A 20,000-nucleotide genomic window follows, 5' to 3' on the forward strand; every position below is an offset into this window, starting at 1 on the left:
GTGTTCCATCTGATACTACAGGGAGGAGTCAGAATGTGTTCCATCTGATACTACTGGGAGGAGTCAGAATGTGTTCCATCTGATACTACTGGGAGGAGTCAGAATGTGTTCCATCTGATTCTACAGGGAGGAGTCAGAACCCTACAGGGAAAATGAAAATGATCATCTTAGTATTTGTTTTTTAAAGCTAGTATTTTTTTATGTTTAAATTGAACAACAAAGTTAAAATAAATGTGTGATTTTTGTATATAGAGTATAAACACTAACATAATGGGAGCCATTGGAGAAGATTCAATCTGAACCTACTATTTACATGTAGATACAGATTGATGTTTAAATACTAACGTAGTGAGAGCTAGTGAAGACCTGCATTGTCTTCAGTAACAATGGGAAGAATGCCAACCAACACTGTTTCTTCTGGAGCTAGGTCTGTTTCCGTGGCTAGGGGCTCAGAGAAGCTCAGACAGAGAAATGCCACATCCCAAACCTGTAGTCTGGAAAGGTCAGTGTCTTGGACACTGCAGACCTCTCACAGGGTCAGGATGTTGACATTTTATTCAATTCTCTCACTTTATCCCCAGGATCTCAGCAGGATTTGGCCAGTTATTGCTTATTGTGTGAAGTTTCTTCAGTTGTTTTTTTTTTTAGTTTAGTCCAACTTCTAGACCTTCTCCTGTTTAGATCAGGAAGCTGGCCAGCTCAGATTCAGTTGATGGGATCTCCCGCTCAGTTCAACACATGACGTAGAAAGATCCCTGTTCCTATTGTTCACAGACACATCCATCAGCCTAGTTTTAGTTTTATGCAACATGATGTTTTGAAGAAGGTAATGTACAAAACCCCATACAGTCTCTCTCATGAACATTCCCTCCATCTTGGTTCGAGAGACCATGGAGAAAAGGTTACCACCTCTTTCCGGAAACAACCGAATACAAGATGGCGTTTGTTTTCCAGTCGAGTTTTCCCTTTGCCCTAGAAAACATAGGTAGCTGAGATGGCATACAAACTATATGCTGTTCCCTCCTCCAGGCTCTACTGTACAATCTCAATGGTACACACACACACAACATGAACTGATGCCATGTTTAAAGATAAGAGGACTATTCACAACACAACCAACTGTACAGACGGTCTGCTACTTTATACACGGATCTAGACAGCATTGTGATGAGCTACTCTCAAGACAGCGAGCTGTCTGTCTGCTCCGGGTTAATTCGTTTTTTAACTACAAACCAGCAACTACGATTTAGAACATATTATACAGAAAGATCTTTGTACCCAAATGGCACCCTATTCCCTATATAGTGCACATCTTTTGATTAGGGCCCATAGAGAATAGGGTGCCATTTGGGATGCAGGGAAGGTTTCTTCAGGGAAGGTTTTTAGGCATTCAGGCCTTGTCATAATAATGCTGTGTGATGTAGGGAAGCTACGCCTCATAGAATCCCATTCATTGCTACGCCTGAAGGCTTTCATTCATCTTTCTTTTCTGTTTACGTTGAAGAAGAATCATTATGTCTATATTTTATATCAGTTCCTTTTGTCTTTTCATCAGACATTATTAATATTGAAATAACATGAGTTTAGGGAATAATGTTTCTTGGAAGAGCTTACAATTAGGTGCAAAACAATATAATCATATCTCATTGAATGCAACCTAAGATTCAGCTATAAGTGAACGAAACGTCAATATTTCCAGACGTCAATCTGCTCCATTTTAAATAGACATCCTGAGAGGTTGAACCAACAGTGTATCAAAAATAAATAGCTATACCCCCCACACACTCTATAGTGCTGCTTTAGTTGTGACAGAATGGCTGTCTGGTGGTATTGAACAGATTCTTCCCTGGTTTTCATTCTCACTCAGTTGTGTGGAGAGGACCCCAGACTGTCCTTAGCGTCCCGTGTACACAAAATCTGAAGAGAGTAAGACAAACAAAGGCACATTTAGTCAAATATTATGCCAAACACACGTGTACTAAATGTACCCTTCCTCATGATTAAGTCCTTTAGACGGTTTAGGGGATTATCGTTTTAGCGACTCAAAATGGAACTGTGATTAAAGCCATAGAGTTAGACATACTAGAACGGGATATCGCCATCAAGGCATTGTTCTCTGGTGGGAGGAATCAGTCTAACCATCAAGTCTATGTTCTCTGGTGGAGGAACCAGTCTAACCATCAAGTCTATGTTCTCTGGTGGGGGGAACCAGTCTAACCATCAAGTCTATGTTCTCTGGTGGAGGAATCAGTCTAACCATCAAGTCTATGTTCTCTGGTGGAGGAACCAGTCTAACCATCAAGTCTATGTTCTCTGGTGGAGGAACCAGTCTAACCATCAAGTCTATGTTCTCTGGTGGAGGAACCAGCTGCCATGTTGGCTTTGTCCGTTCCAGTCATGGTAATTCTATTGGTAGGCTTACAGACGTCTGTCTGTTCCAGTCATGGTAATTCTATTGGTAGGCTTACAGCCGTCTGTCCGTTCCAGTCATGGTAATTCTATTGGTAGTCTTACAGCCGTCTGTCCGTTCCAGTCATGGTAATTCTATTGGTAGGCTTACAGACGTCTGTCCGTTCCAGTCATGGTAATTCTATTGGTAGGCTTACAGCCATCTGTCCGTTCCAGTCATGGTAATTCTATTGGTAGGCTTACAGCCGTCTGTCTGTTCCAGTCATGGTAATTCTATTGGTAGGCTTACAGACGTCTGTCCGTTCCAGTCATGGTAATTCTATTGGTAGGCTTACAGCCGTCTGTCTGTTCCAGTCATGGTAATTCTATTGGTAGGCTTACAGCCATCTGTCCGTGCTTGTAATTCTAATTATATTGGTAGACCTATATCTACAGTCTGGATATATAGTCCTGGTATGGTGGTGTAGTCTAACCATGGTAGTAGTCTGGATATATAGTCTTGGTGTAGTCTTACCATGGTAGTAGTCTGGATATATAGTCTTGGTATGGTCTTACCATGGTAGTAGTCTGGATATATAGTCTTGGTATGGTCTTACCATGGTAGTAGTCTGGATATATAGTCTTGGTATGGTCTTACCATGGTAGTAGTCTGGATATATAGTCTTGGTATGGTGGTATGGTCTTACCATGGTAGTAGACTGGATATATAGTCTTGGTATGGTCTTACCATGGTAGTAGTCTGGATATATAGTCTTGGTATGGTCTTACCATGGTAGTATTCTGGATATATAGTCTTGGTAAGGTCTTACCATGGTAGTAGTCTGGATATATAGTCTTGGTATGGTCTTACCATGGTAGTAGTCTGGATATATAGTCTTGGTATGGTCTTACCATGGTAGTAGTCTGGATATATAGTCTTGGTATGGTCTTACCATGGTAGTAGGATGGATATATAGTCTTGGTATGGTCTTACCATGGTAGTAGTCTGGATATATAGTCTTGGTATGGTCTTACCATGGTAGTAGTCTGGATATATAGTCTTGGTATGGTCTTACCATGGTAGTAGTCTGGATATATAGTCTTGGTATGGTCTTACCATGGTAGTAGTCTGGATATATAGTCTTGGTATGGTCTTACCATGGTAGTAGGATGGATATATAGTCTTGGTATGGTCTTACCATGGTAGTAGTCTGGATATATAGTCTTGGTATGGTCTTACCATGGTAGTAGTCTGGATATATAGTCTTGGTATGGTCTTACCATGGTAGTAGTCTGGATATATAGTCTTGGTATGGTCTTACCATGGTAGTAGTCTGGATATATAGTCTTGGTATGGTCTTACCATGGTAGTAGGATGGATATATAGTCTTGGTATGGTCTTACCATGGTAGTAGTCTGGATATATAGTCTTGGTATAGTCCTACCATGGTAGTAGGATGGATATATAGTCTTGGTATGGTCTTACCATGGTAGTAGTCTGGATATATAGTCTTGGTATGGTCTTACCATGGTAGTAGGATGGATATATAGTCTTGGTATGGTCTTACCATGGTAGTAGTCTGGATATATAGTCTTGGTATAGTCCTACCATGGTAGTAGGATGGATATATAGTCTTGGTATGGTCTTACCATGGTAGTAGTCTGGATATATAGTCTTGGTATGGTCTTACCATGGTAGTAGTCTGGATATATAGTCTTGGTATGGTCTTACCATGGTAGTAGTCTGGATATATAGTCTTGGTATGGTCTTACCATGGTAGTAGTCTGGATATATAGTCTTGGTATGGTCTTACCATGGTAGTAGACTGGATATATAGTCTTGGTATGGTCTTACCATGGTAGTAGTCTGGATATATAGTCTTGGTATGGTCTTACCATGGTAGTAGTCTGGATATATAGTCTTGGTATGGTCTTACCATGGTAGTAGTCTGGATATATAGTCTTGGTATGGTCTTACCATGGTAGTAGTCTGGATATATAGTCTTGGTATGGTCTTACCATGGTAGTAGACTGGATATATAGTCTTGGTATGGTCTTACCATGGTAGTAGTCTGGATATATAGTCTTGGTATGGTCTTACCATGGTAGTAGTCTGGATATATAGTCTTGGTATGGTCTTACCATGGTAGTAGACTGGATATATAGTCTTGGTATGGTCTTACCATGGTAGTAGTCTGGATATATAGTCTTGGTATGGTCTTACCATGGTAGTAGTCTGGATATATAGTCTTGGCATGGTGGTATGGTCTTACCATGGTAGTAGGATGGATATATAGTCTTGGTATGGTCTTACCATGGTAGTAGTCTGGATATATAGTCTTGGTATGGTCTTACCATGGTAGTAGGATGGATATATAGTCTTGGTATGGTCTTACCATGGTAGTAGGATGGATATATAGTCTTGGTATGGTCTTACCATGGTAGTAGGATGGTTATATAGTCTTGGTATGGTCTTACCATGGTAGCAGTCTGGATATATAGTCTTGGTATGGTCTTACCATGGTAGTAGACTGGATATATAGTCTTGGTATAGTCCTACCATGGTAGTAGGATGGATATATAGTCTTGGTATGGTCTTACCATGGTAGTAGTCTGGATATATAGTCTTGGTATGGTTTTACCATTGTAGTAGACTGGATATATAGTCTTGGTATAGTCCTACCATGGTAGCAGGATGGATATATAGTCTTGGTATGGTCTTACCATGGTAGTAGTCTGGATATATAGTCTTGGTATGGTCTTACCATGGTAGTAGTCTGGATATATAGTCTTGGTATGGTCTTACCATGGTAGTAGTCTGGATATATAGTCTTGGTATGGTTTTACCATGGTAGTAGACTGTATATATAGTCTTGGTATAGTCCTACCACGGTAGTAGGATGGATATATAGTATTGGTATGGTCTTACCATGGTAGTAGTCTGGATATATAGTCTTGATATGGTCTTACCATGGTAGTAGTCTGGATATATAGTCTTGGTATGGGGGTATAGTCTAACCATGGTTGTAGTCTGGATATATAGTCTTGGTATGGGGTTATAGTCTAACCATGGTAGTAGACTGGATATATAGTCTTGGTATAGTCCTACCATGGTAGTAGACTGGATATATAGTCTTGGTATGGGGTATAGTCCTACCATGGTAGTAGTCTGGATATATAGTCTTGGTATAGTCTAACCATGGTTGTAGTCTGGATATATAGTCTTGGTATGGGGGTATAGTCTAACCATGGTTGTAGTCTGGATATATAGTCTTGGTATGGGGTTATAGTCTAACCATGGTAGTAGACTGGATATATAGTCTTGGTATAGTCCTACCATGGTAGTAGACTGGATATATAGTCTTGGTATGGTCTTACCATGGTAGTAGTCTGGATATATAGTCTTGGTATGGTCTTACCATGGTAGTAGTCTGGATATAGAGTCTTGGTATAGTCTTACCATGGTAGTAGTCTGGATATATAGTCTTGGTATGGTCTTACCATGGTCATAGTCTGGATATATAGTCTTGGTATGGGGGTATAGTCTTACCATGGTAGTAGTCTCGATATATATAGTCTTGGTATAGTCCTACAATGGTAGTAGTCTGGATATATAGTCTTGGTATAGTCTTATCATGGTAGTAGTCTCGATATATATAGTCTTGGTATGGAGGTATAGTCTTACCATGGTAGTAGTCTGGATATATAGTCTTGGTATGGTGGTATAGTCTTACCATGGTAGTAGTCTGGATATATAGTCTTGGTATAGTCTTACCATGGTAGAAGTCTGGATATATAGTCTTGGTATGGTCTTACCATGGTAGTAGTCTGGATATATAGTCTTGGTATGGGGGTATAGTCTTACCATGGTAGTAGTCTGGATATATAGTCTTGGTATGGTCTTACCATGGTAGTAGTCTGGATATATAGTCTTGGTATGGGGGTATAGTCTTACCATGGTAGTAGTCTGGATATATAGTCTTGGTATAGTCTTACCACGGTAGTAGTCTGGATATATAGTCTTGGTATAGTCTTACCACGGTAGTAGTCTGGATATATAGTCTTGGTATAGTCTTACCACGGTAGTAGTCTGGATATATAGTCTTGGTATAGTCTTACCACGGTAGTAGTCTGGATATATAGTCTTGGTATAGTCTTACCATGGTAGAAGTCTGGATATATAGTCTTGGTATAGTCTTACCATGGTAGTAGTCTGGATATATAGTCTTGGTATGGAGGTATAGTCTTACCATGGTAGTAGTCTGGATATATAGTCTTGGTATAGTCTTACCATGGTAGTAGTCTGGATATATAGTCTTGGTATAGTCTTACCATGGTAGTAGTCTGGACATATAGTCTTGGTATAGTCTTACCATGGTAGTAGTCTGGATATATAGTCTTGGTATAGTCTTACCACGGTAGTAGTCTGGATATATAGTCTTGGTATGGAGGTATAGTCTTACCATGGTAGTAGTCTGGATATATAGTCTTGGTATAGTCCTACCATGGTAGTAGGATGGATATATAGTCTTGGTATGGTCTTACCATGGTAGTAGTCTGGATATATAGTCTTGGTATGGTTTTACCATGGTAGTAGTCTGGATATATAGTCTTGGTATGGTCTTACCATGGTAGTAGACTGGATATATAGTCTTGGTATGGTCTTACCATGGTAGTAGTCTGGATATATAGTCTTGGTATGGTCTTACCATGGTAGTAGTCTGGATATATAGTCTTGGTATGGTCTTACCATGGTAGTAGACTGGATATATAGTCTTGGTATGGTCTTACCATGGTAGTAGTCTGGATATATAGTCTTGGTATGGTCTTACCATGGTAGTAGTCTGGATATATAGTCTTGGTATGGTGGTATGGTCTTACCATGGTAGTAGGATGGATATATAGTCTTGGTATGGTCTTACCATGGTAGTAGTCTGGATATATAGTCTTGGTATGGTCTTACCATGGTAGTAGGATGGATATATAGTCTTGGTATGGTCTTACCATGGTAGTAGGATGGATATATAGTCTTGGTATGGTCTTACCATGGTAGTAGGATGGATATATAGTCTTGGTATGGTGGTATGGTCTTACCATGGTAGTAGGATGGATATATAGTCTTGGTATGGTCTTACCATGGTAGCAGTCTGGATATATAGTCTTGGTATGGTCTTACCATGGTAGTAGACTGGATATATAGTCTTGGTATAGTCCTACCATGGTAGTAGGATGGATATATAGTCTTGGTATGGTCTTACCATGGTAGTAGTCTGGATATATAGTCTTGGTATGGTTTTACCATTGTAGTAGACTGGATATATAGTCTTGGTATAGTCCTACCATGGTAGTAGGATGGATATATAGTCTTGGTATGGTCTTACCATGGTAGTAGTCTGGATATATAGTCTTGGTATGGTCTTACCATGGTAGTAGTCTGGATATATAGTCTTGGTATGGTCTTACCATGGTAGTAGACTGGATATATAGTCTTGGTATAGTCCTACCATGGTAGCAGGATGGATATATAGTCTTGGTATGGTCTTACCATGGTAGTAGTCTGGATATATAGTCTTGGTATGGTCTTACCATGGTAGTAGTCTGGATATATAGTCTTGGTGTGGTCTTACCATGGTAGTAGTCTGGATATATAGTCTTGGTATGGGGTATAGTCCTACCATGGTAGTAGTCTGGATATATAGTCTTGGTATAGTCTAACCATGGTTGTAGTCTGGATATATAGTCTTGGTATGGGGGTATAGTCTAACCATGGTTGTAGTCTGGATATATAGTCTTGGTATGGGGGTATAGTCTAACCATGGTAGTAGACTGGATATATAGTCTTGGTATAGTCCTACCATGGTAGTAGACTGGATATATAGTCTTGGTATGGTCTTACCATGGTAGTAGTCTGGATATATAGTCTTGGTATGGTCTTACCATGGTAGTAGTCTGGATATAGAGTCTTGGTATAGTCTTACCATGGTAGTAGTCTGGATATATAGTCTTGGTATGGTCTTACCATGGTCATAGTCTGGATATATAGTCTTGGTATGGGGGTATAGTCTTACCATGGTAGTAGTCTCGATATATATAGTCTTGGTATAGTCCTACAATGGCAGTAGTCTGGATATATAGTCTTGGTATAGTCTTATCATGGTAGTAGTCTCGATATATATAGTCTTGGTATGGAGGTATAGTCTTACCATGGTAGTAGTCTGGATATATAGTCTTGGTATGGTGGTATAGTCTTACCATGGTAGTAGTCTGGATATATAGTCTTGGTATAGTCTTACCATGGTAGAAGTCTGGATATATAGTCTTGGTATGGTCTTACCATGGTAGTAGTCTGGATATATAGTCTTGGTATGGGGGTATAGTCTTACCATGGTAGTAGTCTGGATATATAGTCTTGGTATGGTCTTACCATGGTAGTAGTCTGGATATATAGTCTTGGTATGGGGGTATAGTCTTACCATGGTAGTAGTCTGGATATATAGTCTTGGTATAGTCTTACCACGGTAGTAGTCTGGATATATAGTCTTGGTATAGTCTTACCACGGTAGTAGTCTGGATATATAGTCTTGGTATAGTCTTACCACGGTAGTAGTCTGGATATATAGTCTTGGTATAGTCTTACCACGGTAGTAGTCTGGATATATAGTCTTGGTATAGTCTTACCATGGTAGAAGTCTGGATATATAGTCTTGGTATAGTCTTACCATGGTAGTAGTCTGGATATATAGTCTTGGTATGGAGGTATAGTCTTACCATGGTAGTAGTCTGGATATATAGTCTTGGTATAGTCTTACCATGGTAGTAGTCTGGATATATAGTCTTGGTATAGTCTTACCATGGTAGTAGTCTGGATATATAGTCTTGGTATAGTCTTACCATGGTAGTAGTCTGGATATATAGTCTTGGTATAGTCTTACCACGGTAGTAGTCTGGATATATTGTCTTGGTATGGAGGTATAGTCTTACCATGGTAGTAGTCTGGATATATAGTCTTGGTATAGTCTTACCATGGTAGTAGTCTGGATATATAGTCTTGGTATAGTCCTACCATGGTAGTAGACTGGATATATAGTCTTGGTATAGTCTTACCACGGTAGTAGTCTGGGTTGAAGTTCTCATAGATGGGGTAGAGAGGGTTCTCCTGCTCACTACGGAGCTTCCTGGCTCTCAGGACATCTCGAACACACTGGTGGAGGAAGGAGTACTGGTACTGTGGGGAGGACAGCATTCACATCAATATCACCAATACCAGTCATGGTAATTCTATTGGTATTCTATTCTGTACAGCACTTTGAGATATCAGCTGATGTACGAAGGGCTATATAAATAAATTTGATTTGATTTGATTTGATTTACTACTGTTCATCAGCTGTGTGGAGAACAGCATTCACATCAATACTATAGTTCATCAGCTGTGGGGAGAACAGCATTCACATCAATATCACCAATACTACTGTTCATCAGCTGTGTGGAGAACAGCATTCACATCAATATCACCAATACTATTGTTCATCAGCTGTGTGGAGGACAGCATTCACATCAATACTATAGTTCATCAGCTGTGGGGAGGACAGCATTCACATCAATACTATAGTTCATCAGCTGTGTGGAGGACAGCATTCACATCAATACTACTGTTCATCAGCTGTGTGGAGAACAGCATTCACATCAATACTATAGTTCATCAGCTGTGTGGAGAACAGCATTCATAATCAATACTATTGTTCATCTGCTGTGTGGAGAACAGCATTCACATCAATACTATTATTCATCTGCTGTGGGGAGGACAGCATTCACATCAATACTATTGTTCATCTGATGTGGAATGAATTAGTTCTTAACTGACTTGCCTAGTTAAATAAAGGTTAAAAAAAATAAAAAATATAATATCACTGTCTATATTATATCATTGGCTATATATTATCACTGGCTATATAATATCACTGGGGATCACTGGCTATATATTGTCTTTGGCTATATGTTATCACTGGCTATATATTATCCCTGGCTATATATTATCACTGGGTATCACTGGCTATATATTATCACTGGGTATCACTGGCTATATATTATCACTGGGTATCACTGGCTATATATTATCACTGGGTATCACTGGCTATATATTATCACTGGCTATATATTATCCCTGGCTATATATTATCACTGGCTATATATTATCACTGGCTATATATTATCACTGGGTATATATTATCACTGGCTATATATTATCCCTGGCTATATATTATCCCTGGCTATATATTATCACTGGCTATATATTATCCCTGGCTATATATTATCACTGGCTATATATTATCACTGGCTATATATTATCACTGGCTATATATTATCCCTAGCTATATATTATCACTGGCTACATATTATCACTGGGTATCACTGGCTATATATTATCACTGGCTATATATTATCACTGGGTATCCCTGGCTATATAGTATCTCTGGCTATATATTATCACCGGGTATCACTGGCTATATATTATCACTGGGTATCCCTGGCTATATATTATCCCTGGCTATATAATATCGCTGGCTATATATTATCACTTGCTATATATTATCACTGGCTATATATTATCACTGGGTATCACTGGCTATATATTATCACAGGGTATCCCTGGCTATATATTATCACTGGCTAACATTGACGTTCATTATAGTCATTGAAATGTACCAGCTGACGGAAAGCGTTGTGTTGAACTGAGAGTTTTATCCGTCGTTACCTCTGTTTGCACCATGTGAGAGCGGTGCAGTCGGAGGTCAAACACACAGCCGTAGACATCCACTGTTCCTATGCTGTCCAGCTGTTGAAGGACCCGGTCCAGAACCATGAACGTCCCTGTACGACCCACTCCAGCACTGAGGGAGATAGGGAGGGAGAGAGAGAGAGAGAAAAGGGGAAGAGAGGGAGAGAGAGAAGAGTGATTAATGTAGTTTACATAACATTTACCATTGACATCCATGTATTTATACACTTGCGGTAAATCATATTAAAATCATTTGATATTGGTTTTTAATTTAATTGGTGTGCCTACACAGCTACCATCCTGATTGAAAGATTTCTCCTTTGATGTGCAATCACGCACGCACACGCACACACACGCACACACACACACACACACACACACACACACACACACACACACACACACACACACACACACACACACACACACACACACACACACACACACACACACACACACACACAGTAATGATAAATGATGACGGTCAATCACAATCCATCACATAACATCATTCCAGCTGTACGCTTTACTGAAACACTGTACACCAGAACTAACAGAGTTCTCTCTCCACTTTGACGGCACATCTACCATCTGGGACATGAAGGGGAGCAGGTCAGGGTCAGTAGATCACTGGTCGAGGCTCTAGACGTCACCAACAGTGATGGAATGGCAGACTCCTGTAGCTGAGAGAGATACCCGCGCCTGGAGAAAGAGTCACCGCCGAGTAATGGACTCTCCTCTGGGGGAAAAACGACCCGTACTCACTTCTCCTTCCTGTAAAGGGTGTTGTGGCTTAACGACCCGTACTTCTCCTTCCTGTAAAGTGTGTTGTGGCTTAACGACCCTTACTTCTCCTTCCTGTAAAGTGTGTTGTGGCTTAACGACCCGTACTTCTCCTTCCTGTAAAGTGTGTTGTGGCTTAACGACCCGTACTTCTCCTTCCTGTAAAGTGTGTTGTGGCTTAACGACCCTTACTTCTCCTTCCTGTAAAGTGTGTTGTGGCTTAACGACCCGTACTTCTCCTTCCTGTAAAGTGTGTTGTGGCTTAACGACCCTTACTTCTCCTTCCTGTAATGTGTGTTGTGGCTTAACGACCCTTACTTCTCCTTCCTGTAAAGTGTGTTGTGGCTTAACGACCCTTACTTCTCCTTCCTGTAATGTGTGTTGTGGCTTAACGACCCTTACTTCTCCTTCCTGTAAAGTGTGTTGTGGCTTAACGACCCTTACTTCTCCTTCCTGTAAAGTGTGTTGTGGCTTAACGACCCTTACTTCTCCTTCCTGTAAAGTGTGTTGTGGCTTAACGACCCTTACTCACTTCTCCTTCCTGTAAAGTGTGTTGTGGCTTAACGACCCTTACTTCTCCTTCCTGTAAAGTGTGTTGTGGCTTAACGACCCTTACTTCTCCTTCCTGTAAAGTGTGTTGTGGCTTAACGACCCTTACTTCTCCTTCCTGTAAAGTGTGTTGTGGCTTAACGACCCTTACTTCTCCTTCCTGTAAAGTGTGTTGTGGCTTAACGACCCGTACTTACTTCTCCTTCCTGTAAAGTGTGTTGTGGCTTATCGACCCGTACTTACTTCTCCTTCCTGTAAAGTGTGTTGTGGCTTAACGACCCGTACTTACTTCTCCTTCCTGTAAAGTGTGTTGTGGCTTAACGACCCTTACTTCTCCTTCCTGTAAAGTGTGTTGTGGCTTAACGACCCTTACTTCTCCTTCCTGTAAAGTGTGTTGTGGCTTATCGACCCTTACTTCTCCTTCCTGTAAAGTGTGTTGTGGCTTAACGACCCTTACTTACTTCTCCTTCCTGTAAAGTGTGTTGTGGCTTAACGACCCTTACTTCTCCTTCCTGTAAAGTGTGTTGTGGCTTAACGACCCTTACTTACTTCTCCTTCCTGTAAAGTGTGTTGTGGCTTATCGACCCTTACTTCTCCTTCCTGTAAAGTGTGTTGTGGCTTAACGACCCTTACTTCTCCTTCCTGTAAAGTGTGTTGTGGCTTAACGACCCTTACTCACTTCTCCTTCCTGTAAAGTGTGTTGTGGCTTAACGACCCTTACTTCTCCTTCCTGTAAAGTGTGTTGTGGCTTATCGACCCTTACTTCTCCTTCCTGTAAAGTGTGTTGTGGCTTAACGACCCTTACTTCTCCTTCCTGTAAAGTGTGTTGTGGCTTATCGACCCTTACTTCTCCTTCCTGTAAAGTGTGTTGTGGCTTAACGACCCTTACTTACTTCTCCTTCCTGTAAAGTGTGTTGTGGCTTAACGACCCTTACTTCTCCTTCCTGTAAAGTGTGTTGTGGCTTAACGACCCTTACTTACTTCTCCTTCCTGTAAAGTGTGTTGTGGCTTATCGACCCTTACTTCTCCTTCCTGTAAAGTGTGTTGTGGCTTAACGACCCTTACTTCTCCTTCCTGTAAAGTGTGTTGTGGCTTAACGACCCTTACTCACTTCTCCTTCCTGTAAAGTGTGTTGTGGCTTAACGACCCTTACTTCTCCTTCCTGTAAAGTGTGTTGTGGCTTAACGACCCTTACTTCTCCTTCCTGTAAAGTGTGTTGTGGCTTAACGACCCTTACTTACTTCTCCTTCCTGTAAAGTGTGTTGTGGCTTAACGACCCTTACTTCTCCTTCCTGTAAAGTGTGTTGTGGCTTAACGACCCTTACTCACTTCTCCTTCCTGTAAAGGGTGTTGTGGCTTAACGACCCTTACTTCTCCTTCCTGTAAAGTGTGTTGTGGCTTAACGACCCTTACTTCTCCTTCCTGTAAAGTGTGTTGTGGCTTAACGACCCTTACTTCTCCTTCCTGTAAAGTGTGTTGTGGCTTATCGACCCTTACTTCTCCTTCCTGTAAAGTGTGTTGTGGCTTAACGACCCTTACTTCTCCTTCCTGTAAAGTGTGTTGTGGCTTATCGACCCTTACTTCTCCTTCCTGTAAAGTGTGTTGTGGCTTAACGACCCTTACTTTTCCTTCCTGTAAAGTGTGTTGTGGCTTAACGACCCTTACTTCTCCTTCCTGTAAAGTGTGTTGTGGCTTAACGACCCTTACTTCTCCTTCCTGTAAAGTGTGTTGTGGCTTAACGACCCGTACTTACTTCTCCTTCCTGTAAAGTGTGTTGTGGCTTAACGACCCGTACTTACTTCTCCTTCCTGTAAAGTGTGTTGTGGCTTAACGACCCTTGCTTACTTCTCCTTCCTGTAATGTGTGTTGTGGCTTAACGACCCGTACTTACTTCTCCTTCCTGTAAAGTGTGTTGTGGCTTAACGACCCTTACTTCTCCTTCCTGTAAAGAGTGTTGTGGCATATCTGTGAACTTTACATTCCTGTTGATCTGAACCTGAAGGAGTGAGGAGCACCATCGGCCAGGTTCATCTAATTTCTGTCTATATAGAGCTGAGGGTGGTCCAGATCACCATCAGCCAGGTTCATCTATTTCTGTCTATATAGAGCTGAGGGTGGTCCAGATCACCATCGGCCAGGTTCATCTATTTCTGTCTATATAGAGCTGAGGGTGATCCAGATCACCATCAGCCAGGTTCATCTATTTCTGTCTATATAGAGCTGAGGGTGATCCAGATCACCATCGGCCAGGTTCATCTCATTTCTGTCTATATAGAGCTGAGGGTGATCCAGATCACCATCAGCCAGGTTCATCTAATTTCTGTCTATATAGAGCTGAGGGTGGTCCAGATCACCATCAACCAGGTTCATCTATTTCTGTCTATATAGAGCTGAGGGTGGTCCAGTTCACCATCAGCCAGGTTCATCTATTTCTGTCTATATAGAGCTGAGGGTGGTCCAGTTCACCATCAGCCAGGTTCATACATTAAAAACCAAAGTCTATCAGAATTCCAGTCATTCCAATAAACGTTATACCCCTTGGTCTTCAGGAATAGGACTCGTTAATATGGAAGTATAGATCAGCCTGGTTGTTTAACCCGAGGCCAAACATTCCCTCATTGTGAAAAGTAACTACGGTCTGAAAGGACAGAGGAAGTGGCAAACATCCTGCTTATCGATCAAAACTAAGGACTTATTAGCCAGCCCCGGAGGACTGATTGGGCTCATTGAGTTGAAAAAGAATGGAATGGCTTTGAGCACTACTGAAACGTGCTATTTACACGTGAAACATGCTTGGCATATGCTGCGTTTGTTACAGGCCTGTTGGTGACGCTTTGATATATTGACAATATGCAGCTGTTTTAAAGGGCAAATCCACAGATGAAACAAGAACAAAATGGACACTCCGCCTCTGCTTTGGTAAAAAGCTGAGGGATGGGCCAGGAGAAATGTAACCAGGTTAATAGACAGAGCTATAACAGCTGTTATTCTATAGGCTGGGATCCTCACTATACAGCTGTTATTCTATAGGCTGGGATCCTCACTATACAGCTGTTATTCCATTGGCTGGGATCCACACTATACAGCTGTTATTCTATAGGCTGGGATCCTCACTATACAGCTGTTATTCTATAGGCTGGGATCCACACTATACAGCTGTTATTCTATAGGCTGGGATCCTCACTATACAGCTGTTATTCCATTGGCTGGGATCCACACTATACAGCTGTTATTCTATAGGCTGGGATCCTCACTATACAGCTGTTATTCCATTGGCTGGGATCCACACTATACAGCTGTTATTCTATAGGCTGGGATCCTCACTATACAGCTGTTATTCTATAGGCTGGGATCCACACTATACAGCTGTTATTCTATAGGCTGGGATCCACACTATACAGCTGTTATTCTATAGGCTGGGATCCTCACTATACAGCTGTTGCCAGAGCACGTTTTTAACTGACTGTCCACTGGCTTCAAAAACAGTGATTGACAGGCAGCTTAAATTTATGGAATTCAACTATTATTGGGTTCAAATACACATTTAGATTTGTGAACAGCCGTCCACAACAACCATAATCTGTAAGGCGCAAATAGCTAAATGAGAGAGCAGCAGTGTGATTCACATCAATGCGCTATGTTGGGGCGGCAGGGTAGCCTTGTGGTTAGAGCGTTGGACTAGTAACCGGAAGGTTGCAAGTTTAGTTCAAACCCCGAGCTGACAAGGTACAAATCTGTCGTTCTGCCCCTGAACAGGCAGTTAACCCACTGTTCCCAGGCCGTCATTGAAAATAAGAATGTGTTCTTAACTGACTTGCCTGGTTAAATAAAGGTAAAAAAAAAAAAAAAAAAAAAAAAAAAAAAAAAAAAATGTAGATATCGATAATAAGTGATATCTGTATCGCGGTGGACAACACCACTGATGTCATCCTTACCTCCAAGCGTTTATTCCTGTTGGATAATCTTTGGATGCCGACAGCAGTCTCACCATTGGAAGACATAGCTTGGACTGTAGTCTACAAAAAGCCTATTCCTGCTCTTTTCCCACAATCCCACACATTTGGTGTGTCATCATAGTGGTCTCTGATTGGTGGTCATCATTTGGTGTGTCATCATAGTGGTCTCCGATTGGTGGTCAGACTCGCTCAGGCGGGACAAACATATACTTCCACCTTTTTTCAATGCTGATTTGAATGTCATTGACAAAACAGAGAAGTCGCAAAGATTTTTTTGATGTCTCGCAAACATCTTTTTAAAATATTTTTTATTTATTTATTTAAAAGTAATCCTCTAAGTAATCATTGAGTTTTTCAAAAGTATCTTATTACAATATTTTAGCTGGTAACGGATGACAGTTACTGTTTTGTTGTCATCCCTTATATGTAGTGGATTTCATGTAATCTGTTACTCCCCAACCCTGAGGGGACGAGTCTCATGTATGGAGCTGGTCAATGTTTAAACCGGCCTCAATACATTTTCTCAGTCACGTTGCTGGTCTTCTCTTTGACTCACGTCTGCCAAGGGGGAAACTCTTTCTGATGGGAGATGAACCCTCTGACTCCGCTAAGTTTACATCTACACTGGCATCTACACACACACACATACACACACACACACACCGATGTGACCCTTCCACACACACCGATGTGACCCTTCCACACACACCCTCCCACACACACCCTCCCCTTCCACACACACACCCTCCCCTTCCACACACACACCCTCCCCTTCCACACACACACCCTCCCCTTCCACACACACCGATGTGGCCCTTCCACACACACACGGATGTGACCCTTCCACACACACACCCTCCCCTTCCACACACACAGATGTGGCCCTTCCACATACCTGCAGTGAACAACGGTGGCTCCAGTGCTGGGGGCCCTGTCGATGTAGTCCCTGACGGTCCGTACGAACTCGATGAGGGACTGGGTGGTCTCGGGGACCCCGTGGTCTGGCCACACCGTGTAGTGGAAGTGTCTCACCACCCGAGGGAAGCTGGGACGACCTTCCTGAAGAGACACAAGATGAGGGATGTTCAGGACAGGAAATGCAGGGTATCTCCCTCTCGGGGTGCTCCCGAGTGGCGCAATGGTCTAAGGTACTGTATCTCAGTGCAAGAGACGACACTACAGTCCCTGGCTCAAATTCAGGCTGAATCACATCCGGCCGGGATTGGGAGTCCCAAAGGGCGGCGCACAATTGTCCCAGCGTTGTCCGGGTTTGGCTGGGATAGGCCGTCATTGTAAATAAGAATTTGTTCTTAACTGACTTATCTGGTTAAATAAAAGGTTAAATAAAACATAAATAAAGTCGGACCTCCACACTAGGTCTAGAATGTACCTGAATGATCAGGATCTAAGCGATTAGAGGATTGAACAGTTTTATCTGTCTTGGTACTGATGGTTTATATAAAAACAGGTCGTCCTAATGAACTGAAAGCTTTTCAGTTGGGCTACAGCTTTCAATAGAGTGACAGTAACAGAGAAGCTGCCATATTATCTGCGGTGATTGTTTCTGAGGTGATTGTTACTGAGGTGATTGTTACTGAGGTGATTGTTACTGAGGTGATTGTTACTGAGGTGATTGTTTCTGAGGCGATTGTTACTGAGGTGATTGTTACTGAGATGATTGTTTCTGAGGTGATTGTTACCGAGGTGATTGTTACCGAGGTGATTGTTACCGAGGTGATTGTTACCGAGGTGATTGTTACCGAGGTGATTGTGACCGAGGTGATTGTGATTGAGGTGTTTGTTACTGAGGTGATTGTTTCTGAGGTGATTGTTTCTGAGGTGATTGTTACTGAGGTGATTGTTTCTGAGGTGATTGTTTCTGAGGTGATTGTTTCTGAGGTGATTGTTTCTGAGGTGATTGTTTCTGAGGTGATTGTTACTCACAGAGCTGATCTTGAACTCCCTGATTGTCCATTCAGCCAGGACAGACTCAGACAGCATTTGAACCACCAGGTCTCCATAGTACAGAGGCTCCCGGTCAGCCGGCCAGTAGTGGTCACACTTCACCTGGACGGGGACAACAATGGCCACGGTTAGACCATTAGATCTCTTGATTTGTTGTCTGACTGACTGACTGATTGACTGACTGACTGATTGATTAAGGGATTGAGTTATTTATTGAATAGTTCATTCATTTATTCATTTGTTTGTTTGTTCGTTTGTCCATCCATCTATCCCCATCCATTCATCCCTCTATCCACCCAAAATGTCCCACACAAAGTAAAGTCCAATTATATCAGACTTATGTCTCATCAAATCAAATCGTATTTGTCACATGCGCCGAATACAACAGGTTTAGACCTGACCGTGAAATACTTACTGGCAAGGCCTTAACCAACAATGCAGTTTTAAGAAAATATTTTCTAAACAAACTAAAGTAAAATAAAAACACAAAATATCAATAATAACAGTATACAGCGGGTACCGGTACCGAGTCAATGTGCGGGGGGTACCGGTTAGACGCGGTAATTTGTATATGTATTGTAGGGGTAAAGTGACTATGCCAAGGTAATAAACATTGAGTAGCAGCAATGTAAAAACAAAGGGGGGGGGGGGGATCAATGCAAATAGTCCGATTGGCCATTTGATTAATTGTTCAGCAGTCTTACAGCTTGGGGATAGAAGCTGTTAAGGAGCCTTTTGGACCCAGACTTGGCGCTCCGGTACCACTTGCTGTGCAGTAGCAGAGAGAACAGTCTAGGACTTGGGGGACTGGAGTCTTTGACAATTTTTTGGGGTTTCTTCTGACACCGCCTGGTATAGAGGTCATGGATGGCAGGAAGCTTGGCCCCAGTGATGTACTGAGCCATACTCACTACCCTCTGTAGCGCCTTACGGTCGGATGCCGAGCAGTTGCCATACCAGGCGGTGATGCAACCGGTGAGGATACTCTCGATGGTGCAGCTGTATAACTTTTTGAGGGTCTGGGAACCCATGCCAAATATTTTCAGTCTCCTGAGGGGGACGAGGCGTTGTCCTGCCCTCTTCACGACTTTCTTGGTGTGTTTGGACCATGATAGTTTGTTGGTGATGTGGACACCAAGGAACTGAAACTCTCGACCTGCTCCACTTCAGCCCCGTCGATGTGAATGAGGACGTGTTCGGTTAATCCAGTCAAGCCTAATGTCAAGTGCTCAATGATTTAGATTACTGACCATTATCAGGGTTCTTTAGGAACTATTTATTTATCTGAGTCACTATGGAAACACATCTGTCACCCCACCCTCCCTCCCTCCCCCCGAATCTCCGACTCACCCGCCCCTTCTCGACACACTGCGTCACCATGACGACGTTGTATACGTTGTGCTCCCACACCATCCTCCAGAAGTCATCCTTGGTTCCGGGGAGAGGGCCTTGGGTGGCGATGTACTCACGACGGAAGTTGTTCCCCTGAAACAGACCGATGGGGATCAGTCAGTCAATCAATCGTTCAATCATGGGGCAGGAATCGTGGTTTAGATTCAGAGCCTATGACAAAAAAACATATT

General features: G+C 42.0%; 1 protein-coding gene across 1 annotated transcript in view; it reads right to left on the reverse strand.

Moving 5' to 3' along the window:
* Positions 1-808: 808 nt before the first annotated feature.
* Positions 809-20,000, reverse strand: part of LOC135515573 (receptor-type tyrosine-protein phosphatase beta-like) — a 115,272-nt gene continuing 96,080 nt past the window's right edge. The window contains 6 exon segments of the mRNA XM_064939194.1: positions 809-1,917; positions 9,493-9,613; positions 11,141-11,276; positions 17,348-17,511; positions 18,397-18,519; positions 19,768-19,902. Coding sequence (XP_064795266.1) covers positions 1,895-1,917; positions 9,493-9,613; positions 11,141-11,276; positions 17,348-17,511; positions 18,397-18,519; positions 19,768-19,902 — 702 coding nt within the window. The 3' untranslated portion in view covers positions 809-1,894.

Source organism: Oncorhynchus masou, chromosome 27, assembly GCF_036934945.1.
Source record: "Oncorhynchus masou masou isolate Uvic2021 chromosome 27, UVic_Omas_1.1, whole genome shotgun sequence".
NCBI lineage: Eukaryota > Metazoa > Chordata > Actinopteri > Salmoniformes > Salmonidae > Oncorhynchus > Oncorhynchus masou.